General features: G+C 43.5%; 1 protein-coding gene across 1 annotated transcript; it reads right to left on the reverse strand.

Annotated features, from left to right (window-relative positions):
- Positions 1–4,552: 4,552 nt before the first annotated feature.
- Positions 4,553–11,484, reverse strand: CHMP1B (charged multivesicular body protein 1B). Its single transcript, XM_072335643.1, has 8 exons — positions 11,345–11,484; positions 8,615–8,712; positions 8,045–8,191; positions 7,247–7,315; positions 7,039–7,146; positions 6,227–6,270; positions 5,733–5,805; positions 4,553–5,249 (listed from the first exon to the last, which is right to left on the reverse strand). The coding sequence occupies exons 1-8, from the start codon at positions 11,358–11,360 to the stop codon at positions 5,205–5,207; spliced, it is 600 nt and encodes a 199-aa protein (XP_072191744.1). The 5' UTR covers positions 11,361–11,484; the 3' UTR covers positions 4,553–5,204.
- Positions 11,485–11,553: the final 69 nt, after the last annotated feature.

Consider the following 11,553-nt stretch of genomic DNA (forward strand, 5'->3'; position numbering starts at 1 on the left):
TCGTTCCCTGTAGAGCAGCAGGATGTGCTCCTGCTCTCAGCCCCGTCTGCTAATTGATTTTCGGGAGCCCATTCATCAGTTTAATTTAGTGGATCACCCACCAGGTTTGCTGTTCACTGTCAAAGGTAATTCAATTAAAACTCCCGAAGTGTGACTGACTGCTCTGTGTTAAATGTGCTCAGCAGCTGTGCTGCCGCATCTCCATCCCACTGTGCCTGCAAACAGCCCCAGCCCGGGAGCAGGCCATACCTTGGCCGATTAACACACACAGCAGTGCCAAAGATTAAGTCCAAATGCCTCCTTCTGTATGCAACAGCATGCAAATGTGTCAGTGCAATAACTCCAGCAAAGGCAAAAGCCTCAAAAGTGGAGAAAGTAAACAGCGGATACAATGGCTGCATTCAATCTGTGCATCTTACTGAAACAGAACCACACCAGGCCATTAGCTATTAATAATTCTCACCCCACAAATATCTGTGGTGCAAAAATGGATGTAAGCGTGTTCTGTACAGAGATATCAAGTTCTTAAGTGCTTGCAGTGGGGTAAGTTGGTCAGGGAGCACCGTGATATACGGCTGCTGCCAGGAGCCCTCCTCTCAAATCCTTCTCTTCTCCTGGCGTTAATAAATTAAGGCACCTGCTACACCAATCAGCAGAAATCTGGAAAATCATTATCGCTTCAATCCGGAAACGACGTCCATCACAAGGGAACAAATGAGGGATGTCATCTACACGGGACTTGAAAAAGGAGGAAAAAAAAAAAGATTGTGTTTGTCAAATTACTGCAGGAAAAGTCGATCTCGCTGTGATGGCCTTAATCCACTTCCAGGTCACAGCAATTGGTCACGGCCGGCTCCGGGAGACTGGAACTAATTTACAACACTCCAAAAGGGACTGGCAGCTTTCCTACAGCCTGCAGTCGGCGCTGGGCTCCATCCGGGGTCAGAACTGATGCATCGCAAGTGAGCAGAGCGGCGCTCAGCAGCCAACGTGGACCCACTCTGCAGTGAGAGGAGAGAAATGAAGCACTGCCACCTCTGCCAAAGCAAACATCCCAGCTGGATGGCAGCGTTACGTCTGGAATAAAAGAAGAGTTCTTAGAAACGGGAGAGAACGAGTGGGGAGACAGTATCTTTATGGAATGTTTCAAAAGGTTTTCCTATCCCTGCCAGCTCCTTCTGACAGAAATTGATGGTAACAAAGTATTACAAAGCAGATAGCAGAGCAATTAAATTAAGCTGATTGTTATCTTGTCGGATAAGCTTGCACGTCTGATTTATGACCTTAGACATCAGGGAAACAGTTATTTCATTGAGAGCAAACACTTCAGGCTCTCCTTACCAACACACACAGTCTGAGCAGAAAGGCACAGAAGGATGAGTAACATCCTTTCAACTCTGAAGGATGAGTAACAAACAGGGAGCAGTGAGTCTGCCCCAGCCTACTGGAGGACACTGCAGGGCTTCCCAAAGAGCTCACATCCCACAGCACAGTGACTGCCTGCCTGAAGCAGCTGACTGCGTCTTCTTCCACATCAAACAGGCTCAACTGGCACTTGGAATCAGCTGCAGATTGCTCACGTTGATCTTTTCCTTTATCTGAACGGTAACAAAGAGAGCTGTTTCTGATACACGTAAGGCCACTGACCCTGCTGGGAGTTCATGGAGAAAACATAGCTTGACAAGACAAGCCAACACTGACAGCAGAAAACCTCTGATATGCCCTATAGGGAGTCCTGAACCAAAGCCATCATGTTCTCCATCAAAATCTCAACGCACACAACACTTTGAAAACAGAAATGAGCAGTGATGCTCTTCAGAATCAATGGGTCCCTATGAGACAAAGCTGCCCAAAGCAGCTTGCATGGCATCCCCTCTTAAGAATGAAATGCTGATTCCTGTAGGGCCCACGCAAAAGCAGAGCTCGAGGCTCCCTCTGCTGGGTCCCAAATAATGATAGGAGAAAATAAACCTTTTTAGCTCCATGGAGAACTAACTCAGCCACCAGCCGATGCCAGTTTTCCCACCATATGCATTAAGGACAGCACACTAACAGCATGCCACCCACCTGTCCCCACACAGAGCCATGCCAGAAACCATCCACACAGCCTGGGAACACACCTGGAGTCATTTGGCTGTACAGTTTTATTTACCAGTTGCAGTTACAGTTACAAATTGTCCCACACAAGTGAAGCCGTTCCCACCACCAACGCTGCCGAGCTACAAAAATTATTCTCTTCTCTATACAATGTCACCAACTTCAGGATTTGTTTCTGTACATCGTTGCTGACCATATATAACAAAAATTCACAATTTTTTTTTGGCTCTGAGAGTCTCCACAAAGGCAAAGTGATGATCTTATCCCATTGGAACTGAGATTTCTTTTCCTTCCTTTCCTCCCCCCTCCTTTCAGCAGCATCTTTTCATGGCTTTGTTGTGGAATCCAAATGAATGAAGACTGCCTGGACACAAGCAGTTGGAAGCATAACACAAAGATAACACTGTCTATAAGTAAACCGGGAAATAAACAGTGAGCAAAACCATCCTGAAGCATTTCAATCAATGTTTCACCTTAGATGTGCCCGCTCAGAAGTACAAATACCCAAGTACTATTTGGTAAAGAGGTTGCATAAATGCTCATAACAATTTATTTAACATGAAGCAGACTTCTACAGAAGTACACCATCACCTTACAAGAGACACCCAGAAATGTAAAAGCAAGGAGCCACAGTGGGTCAGAAAAGAGCAAATGTTTCCAGGAGAACTCCAAGGGAAGAACTACACCAAAATCAAATATTGCTTTAAGGGTAACTTCCAATGTTCAGCACTTCCAAAGCACTGGAGAAAGATATACACATTACAAATGCAACTCTTGCAACGTGGTGAAGGGCAGCTCACACACAAAGGCTCCTTCCCCAGGAGAAGGCAGATCTACACGCAGAAGCAACTGGTGCACGATGCTGGCAACACACACAGGCAAAGATTCCTTCTGGTCCCAACCTTCTTTTATTTATCAACAAAGTCTGTCCAGCTCTGTGCAACGCAACACTGTAGAGGTAACATGGATTGACAAACACAAGCAAGCCTGAGCAGCTCACGATACAGCCGTACCAACAACAAGCTGCAAAGCAAGTTCAGATGTGCATTTATTACACAGCAGCAGCTTTCCAGTCCTGTCGTGAGATATGAAGTAACTGAGTGTCAAAAAAGTACACTAAGTTCACCAGGACAAAGGCACACACACCAGCAGTCTCCACAGCTGTGGGTAACTTGGTTGCATAGATACATCATTACCATTTTGTTATGCTGTTCAAGAGTAGCTGGGAGGAAAAAAGGGGTAGCATAATTCTTCCTTATCAGATTTAAAGGATTGTTCCTATAGTTAAGAGCGCATCATTTCTAAAACACTTTCCAGTTTCTCCTATTTGCAGGAAAAATGTTGAAAGGTGTTAAAAGGAAGGCTGCACTGAACTTAGGTGTAAACACAGGAAAAGAGCACATTTAAAAGCAATCACCTGAATTCAGGCTGCCAGCCTGGGTGATACAACTTCACATCTCAGGCTGCTTTGTTAATCTTGTTTTCCACATTTTATGCTCTTAATACCTCAGTGCATAACATCCTGCTACACCTCCAAAGCAATGCTGGAAAGTCTGCATGGTCCTCAGCACCAGTGAATTAAGAACTAATTCTAGGCCTTCACATCTTTCTCATCCCTACAAGAACAAAAACCGAGTCCAAAAAAGTCAGGAAGAGATATTTAACATCACCACTTACCACAACACACCACAAGTAGTTTCTGCTATGAATTTCTACCTCCATTTCTTTACTTCACAACCACAGGAGTCTGAAGCTCCCGAAGGCAGTCTGATTCTCTCACTGTGCAGAAGTGTAAGGAGATGAACTAAAACAAACCACCATCTCCATAGATGACTTCAATATTACAAGTTACATTACTCCACCTGCTGAGAGCAATATTACACCTCCCAAAACAAGGTAGCTGTTCTTAACCCAACAGAACCAATGCATTCATCCAGCAGCCGAGTGGGGGCACAGCAGGTGTGCCCTCCTTGCTCACCCAGCTCTCATTTTGCTCTGTCCAATAAATACCAGACCAACTGCAATGAGTAGAGAAAACAAGCTGACCTAGGAGTGTGCCCTGGTTGGAGAGGACAAGGTTGGGACCTTGGCTTATGAAGGATGACCATGAGGATGTAAACCTGAGGAAAAGCACTTTGGTGTTTGTTATATGGCAGAAGTATGGGATAGGATCACTGCTTTTCCTTGCATATAAAAACAAACAAATGAGTAGATGAAAAGAAAGCATGACAAGGAATGGAGAAAAGCAGGCTTCAGTTATCTCATATGAGGTTTCTCAGCTTGAGCCTAAGGAGAACAGAGAGCAGGAGCTCCCTATGAGCAGGAGCTGCACACCACGTTGGTTGAAACAGAGATAAATGTGGCATTACTGGCTGCACCACAGGATACTGAGGAGAAAGCAAAATGGAGAAGCTACAGCACTCAACATGCAAGCTAAAATATTCAACAGAACCAACCAAGTTGAAAAATATATTTTATTCCTCCTGGACTAAAGTGACCAAACCGTACAAGTTCCCAATTACATGAAAATAGCTTCAGGTAACTTTTTAACTGAACCAGCACATTTGCTGTAGCTTTAAAATATTAAAACCACCACAGACTGAAGTCCACTCTTTCATTTCAACAAGTGTACTTGCATGAAGTCCACACTGTCCACCTCTAAGGTTCCAGGAGCTTGGCTATATTAGAAAGTTGGCTATTACGATCACCAGAACTGAATATATCAGTTCTCCTACCACAAACAGTTCTCATAATTAAAAAAAAAAAAATAATCACTTCATAATTTAAAATATATATCAATACCACTCTGCTTGTCTTTCAGCTAGAATGTTCCAACATTACTGGCTGACTTTGAATATCAGCTTGATTTAGTGAAAAAAGCTTGCAAAAAAATATATCAACTTCAAAATGTACAGAAAAAGACCTTAGAGAGCTGATGCTTCTGGATTACTTAATGTATTAGAAAGCAGAGCAAGTTCAGAGTGAAGAACCCTATGTTACAAGTATTTGAACACCTACGCCACACTGTGCACACCTTTCGAGTGCAGTGGAGGGGTAACCTCAGAGTATTCTGAAAGCACATACAGAGGGCTGCAGCTCTGTTTGACTTAAACTTGATCACGAAGGCGGGCCAGTCTCTGTGACAGCTCATCCTGCAGAGATGTAAAGCAAAGAAACCATCAGTAAAATGAACACCAATTCTTGGGAAGCATGCAACCTCAAGTACAAGCCCTAACAAGAAATTCTAAGCTATCTAGAGCAAACGTAGAACACTTTACACTTATCTCTTAAGGCTTTTCACAAGTTAAGTGGGAAAAAAAAAACAAAGAAAGGCCTCTGTGTCTGGTAAAGGAGATGGCCGGATTCATTAAATTTGGAGCAGGTAGGAGAGTCATCAGTTTGGAACTCTACTAAATAATCATGCAAAAAGATTTGGGAACAACTAAACTTACCGCATACACTAACAGAAGTGTATTTTTAATTACTGTGCCTACAAGACTGCTTTAATAATGCATTATTTCTTTTGAATTGCTAAAATCCAATTAGAATTTAGCAAGCTTGCTCTGGCTGAGTGAAGCATTAGTTCTCTTGCCACAGTTCTTTAGAGACATTGACTTCTATTGAAACTAACTTACCTGCTCTGCTGAGGCAACGCTTGTACCAACAGAACCTGTCTGCCCTTGAGGTAGTTCCATGTTCAGATCAAGACTATAGATAACAGAAAAGTAAAAACCAGAACAAAAGTCAGGCATACGTGATTAAAGGAAGAAGCACAAGAAGTGATAGATTGAGCAGTACTGGGACAGCATGAGATGCCTAGCATCCAATGAACACCGTAGCTCTGCTCATTAGACAGTCCAATCAAGAAGCTGGTTTCACCACCAAGAAGGCAAGCCATACATTACAGCCAGCATCGGGACAGAACAAGATTTCACTTTAACAACAGTATATCAGACACACCACAAATACAAGTGATGTAAAGACAGGAAGATCTACAGCTAAGATATAAATTGTGATAGATACCCAGAGGTGAAAGGAAAATTACTGATTCTTGTCTGATTCCAAGAGACACATTTGAAGCCCTGATACCTCACCTCTATGTCCACCTGGAAGGGTTGATGTTACCTACCCTGCTTCATCTGCCATTTCCTGTAGAAGCATATCCACTTGGTTCTAGAGAAAAGAAAACAAGACTGATTCAGTTGCACTGTTGTAGTTCATGTCGAATGTAGTTCAGTCCAGCAAGAACAGATTTTAAAAAACACAACACTGCTTTAACGTGGCACACCTTTAACAAAACACTATTGTGCTTAACCACCAGGGGGCTCTGCACGAACTCAAAAACCAGCAGAGTTCAGACTATTTAAAGCCCATTCATTGAACTTCAGCAACTGAAAAAAAAACCTGCTTCTGAAGAATTACTCTCATCTGTTAGCAACCAAAGCTGCCACACAGCCCTGAATGCAGTAAGTGCTATCAACTGCTGACTACAAATCATTAAAACAATGCTTTGCACAATGTGAAAGAAACCCTAACTCCAACCGATGTGGTTTAAGGTTTGTTTACAAAGCACCATCTCCAACAGACATCGGACAAAACTTCTGATGAAGTTCAGCATTTTCTGGGCTACCATGAGCTGACAGGTGCCAGGAGCGTTTAACTACCTTCAGCTAAGAAGTTTACCAAGAGCTCATCAAAACGCTATTCATTCAATAGCAGGGTTAAAGACTTCAAAATGTAATATGAAATCGGTCCTGATAAAAGTGAGAAAGAGTAAAATGCAATTATATGACCCTCCACACTAGTGGCTATAACTTGAATTGCTCCCTTCATCATCAAGAAGCAGAAGGTGAAAATGCTCCAGGCGTCTCAAAGCAGGCAGAAAGGAGCACATAATGTTTCCATGCAGTTACAACTAAGCTTTTCATTTAGTGTTCTTACTTGTGGTGTTGTTAGCGTCGTAGTGTTGCTCATTGTGTCCTCCATCTGCTGTGTCTGCACATCTAGTGTTTCAAACTGATGTTCAAATTTATCCATTAATGCAGATATCTATAAAAATACAAATCAAATCACTGATCTGCAGATGACAGAAAAGCAGCACAACTCCAGCCAGTAAAACTTTCTACATATACCTCCAGTTTCTATTTACCTTTTCCAAGTTCATGCTCTTCAAAGTGGCATCCATGGATTTAACTACCCCTGCCATTGACTTCGTTACCTGAAATGAGGACAAGAATCTCTTACAAGGAAGAAAAATGATGAGTTTCTTACCAAGTCCTCTCATTCCGATTCAGTTTCTACAGTATCAAATAGCGGGGCATACATTACTGTCATCTAGAACATTGCTTTTTTACAGGTCCTACCATTGGCAATGTTATAAATTAATTCATTCACCAAAAGCTGAGATCTAAGTGGTATTAACTTTCGAGGATCTCAAAACCTGTCAAATAATAGCAGATGTGTTTAAGTATACAGATCACAGGGCAGAGCAAACTGTGCCTGAACAGCAGCACAGCAATTTACCATAAAAGATTACCCGAGCTAAAAAGATATCTGGAATCAGAAGTCCTACAACATAACTAAAGGTATTTGGGAAGGGATCTCCTTTGGAGCATGAATAACAGCAATTAATATGAGTTACAAGCTAAAATCATAGTAAATATTACTGAAGAGCAAATGTCAGCAGAATTCCTTTGCATTCTCTGCAGATGTTGTTCTGGGGGATGTGCCTCAGGGGAAGTACTGGTGATAAGTGGACAGCTGGACTGGATGATCTTAGAAGTCTTTTCCAACCTTGGAGATGACCCTATTCTATGACTCCAGTACCTGATTTATTAACAGATTCATCTGAAACCAACCTTTCAACTCACTAGAGATGGACTTAAGTCACTCCCAAGTGAATCAAAGGGGGTTAATCCTTTCCAACAATGCATTAAAACAGACTTACCTTGCCCATTGTCACTGCAGTCTGAACTCTTGCTGCTACAGCATCTACCCTGGCACTCATACGCAGGAAATTAATGGCTTGGTTCTTCTGGCGGATGGCATTTTCTGCATGTATTCGTGCAACTTCCATATTCCCCTTCTGAATGGCCTGTTTAAGAAAAGGAAAAAAAAAAAAAAAAAAAAAGCATTTTAACTTTACTGGATCTTTATAAAGATATAAAATACTGGATCTTTATTATGTTTTCCTTAAGGCCTATTTTCATTTTTTCGTTTTATAAAAGCATCAATTGGTCTCAATGGCCATATTTTACTAAGTAACAAATTAAAACTTAAGAGAATAACAGTATCTAACGAAACAGATTTAAGACTATTTTCTTAGCAGTCAAATGCCACCAGTTCTTCATGAAGAACGCATCCTTACACTCATTAATAAGTATGGGAAAATGTATAGTATATAATTTAAGTCACAAGCATTTATCAGTACTATCAGCATGCATGCCAGGAAACAGTAACAGATTCTGCTACAAAATGTAATCAGATCTAAAGAGCATGTTTCAAACCCAGCACTCACCTTCTTAATTTTTGCTTTCTCAGCCTTTTCTTCTTTGTCGCATCTTTTTGAGTTCCTGTTGAGTTCTTTTGCAGCAAACTTCAAATTAAACAGGTGTTCTGCAGCACAAGTTAGGGGTCCATGAACAGGATCGGTGCTTACCCAGTACTATCCTGCTCTCCTGTTTAACGTGCTACCAATCCTAGCACTGCACTACTGACGTTAAAAACCCACTTTAAAATTATACAGACACTTATCATATAGGTCCTATTAGGCCATAAGAAAGCAGTTCAGATCCCAAGTGGTTCCACATAACGGCAAATCCAATTCAAACTGATACATAAAACAGAACAGATATCACCCCAAGAGAAATCAAAGTCTCACTACACTAGCTACTTTCACTCACACACCCCAAGTCTCTGGCTCTCAGTGGAATGGAAGAGGACAGCAATAGAAGTGGAGCTCAGTGGCCTGTCTGGATCCTCCTCAGCACCCTCCCCTCCCCCCGCCCCCCAAAATATTATAGAATCATAGAATCACCAAGGTTGGAAAAGACCTAAAAGATCATCCAGTCCAACCGTTCACCTATTACTAATAGCTCCCACTAAACCATGTCCCTCAACACAACATCCAGTCTTTCCTTGAACACCCCCAGGGTCGGTTACTCCACCACCTCCCTGGGCAGTCCATTCCAGTGCCTGACCACCCTTTCTGAGAAGTAATACTTCCTAATGTCCAGCCTGAATCTCCCGTGCCGTAGCTTGAAACCATTCCCTCTGGTCCTATCACTAATGACACGAGAGGAGAGGCCGACCCCCCAGCTCACTACAACCTCCCTTCAGGAAGTTATAAGAGAGCAATGAGGCCTCCCCTGAGCCTCCTCTACTCCAGGCTGAAGAACAACAGACCAATTTCCTGGATAACAGCAGCTGGCTCTGCTGACCACACCCAGGATAAAACAGAAGGCAGAGCTGCCATTTCCAGCCAAAGCATGATCTCAGGTTTAAAGAGCCCGTGAAGCCTTTCCATCTTTGTGTCACGTGAGCAATTCTGTCACATGACCTGGAAATGAATACTTAAATCTGCCAGAAAAATGCTTCTGTCTTTTTATTTATTTCAAGTTCCTGCTTAAGCTGAAAGCTCCAGTAAGAGAACAGAACAAGCCTTCACCATGAGTTACAGTCACATGCATTAAACTGCTAGCAAGGGAGAAGAAAATATGTTTTGAAAGTATTTAAGAATCAAACAGAAACCAAAACACTTTTAAAGTGCTGTTGATAAAAGCTCGCAAACAACATCAATCTTGCTCAAACACAAAGCAGTATGAAGCTGTCCAGACTTTGCCAGGCCACCTTTTGACACTCCGAGAGGAAAATGCAGCAAGCACTAAGGTGTGCAACAGTTAACTGAAAGCACATAAAGCATTATGAAGTTTCCTTAGTGTATTAAGTACATAAGTCACTCCAGAGCTACTCAGTCCAACCACCCATCTTAGAGCTCTGACATCAACTTGATGGCATGACCAAGTCTGCTGATATATTTGTTAGCCCATCCTATAATTAAAAGAAGGCTATAAGAAGTTCATAGCTGTGCCTACACATCTTAACTATTAAGGGAACTAAAACAACAATAAAACTGAACTTAACTGCCTGTATTTGCATTCGTTTCTTTAAAATCTAGATCACCGTCTCTTTGTACAGCAATAAGTGTACAGCACTGAGTCACAAACCAGACAACATACCAAACAGGAAAATACCTTGAAGTCCATTCAAGTATATGACAGGTCAGAGACCAGGTAAAATATGAGATCACCTGCTTACACTGACTGCACCGAGAAGTAGCATTTCAGAATGGCTTGTTCTGAAGTAACTCCCTTCGTTACTCATCAGGGCATTTACCTTTGGCACTCTGCTACCTTCATGGCTCTTCCTCCTATGACAGCACAGCCTTGTTCCTTCTTTGCAGCAGCACAACCCCAATGAAACCAAACTTCTACCACCAGCTGTGAGGTGACTCACAGTCACCTGCTCCAAGCACTATCCACTCTCCCTACCACAACAAACAGCAGCACACTTCAGCTACACGAGACCTTTGTCTTTTAAGGCTTTTCTGCTTCTCTGTATTATGATGACTACATACAGCCAGAAAGCTCAAATTTGCCCATAAGGGTTCTCCTTGGTTGTACTTTCTTTCTGACACAAGGAAGCAGAGAACAGTTTGTGCAGCTGATAGTGGTTCAGGAAATGAACACCTTAAGACCAACGTGCGATCAGCACAGCAGCCACTGCCTGTCGCTTTGTGGGTCACCAATGTTGAGGACAACCTGCAGCGCCACAGCACAGAGAAAACTGGTTTTCTGCCTGAGCCACATAGGTTAGGCCCTAAAGAAACCAGTCAGGCCCTAATGAAACCAGTCAGGAACGAGCTCACCATCAAAACAAAAACAGTATTTCCCATTCTTCTTTTACAACCACCACACCCTCAGCTCTCACCATTAACCCCAAATCTCTTTCTTCCAGCAAGTTTTCCAGACAGCGACCTCCCGCCCCGGCCACACCCGACCACCACACCGCCCACACCGCCCACTCCTGCCCCCGCAGCTCCCCCGCTCCGAGGCCTTCCCCAAGCTAGGCCCAAAGGGGCACCAAGGCCTCCCGAGGGGACCGGCAGCTGCGGCGAGCATAGCGCGACCCCACCCCGCCCACACACCCCCAGCCCACCCCGCAGTGCTGCTTGTCGATCCGAGGATACTCTCCATGTTAGACATGGCGGCCCAGCGGCACTCCGGCCCGGCGCAGGGCAGGAAGGCTTACGGCCGCTCTCGTTCCCTCTGCCGGTCCTGTGGCGGCTCCCACTTCCGGCAATTCACTCTTCCGGTATTTCCACTTCCGGCATCTCCCTCTTCCGGTAAGCCCCCACTTCCGCCTACTACGACAGAAGCGCCGCGGCGGAAGCGCGCA

This window comes from Excalfactoria chinensis, chromosome 4 (genome assembly GCF_039878825.1).
Source record: "Excalfactoria chinensis isolate bCotChi1 chromosome 4, bCotChi1.hap2, whole genome shotgun sequence".
Taxonomy (NCBI): Eukaryota; Metazoa; Chordata; class Aves; order Galliformes; family Phasianidae; genus Excalfactoria; species Excalfactoria chinensis.

Bases quoted from the DNA above. Each gene is read 5' to 3' on its own strand.
- CHMP1B (XM_072335643.1), bottom strand. The intron at 7,316-8,044 runs GTAAGTCTGTTT...TCCTCATTTCAG, and splicing joins CTGCAGTGACAATGGGCAAG to GTAACGAAGTCAATGGCAGG. The intron at 7,147-7,246 runs GTAAATAGAAAC...GTATTTTTATAG, and splicing joins AGAGCATGAACTTGGAAAAG to ATATCTGCATTAATGGATAA.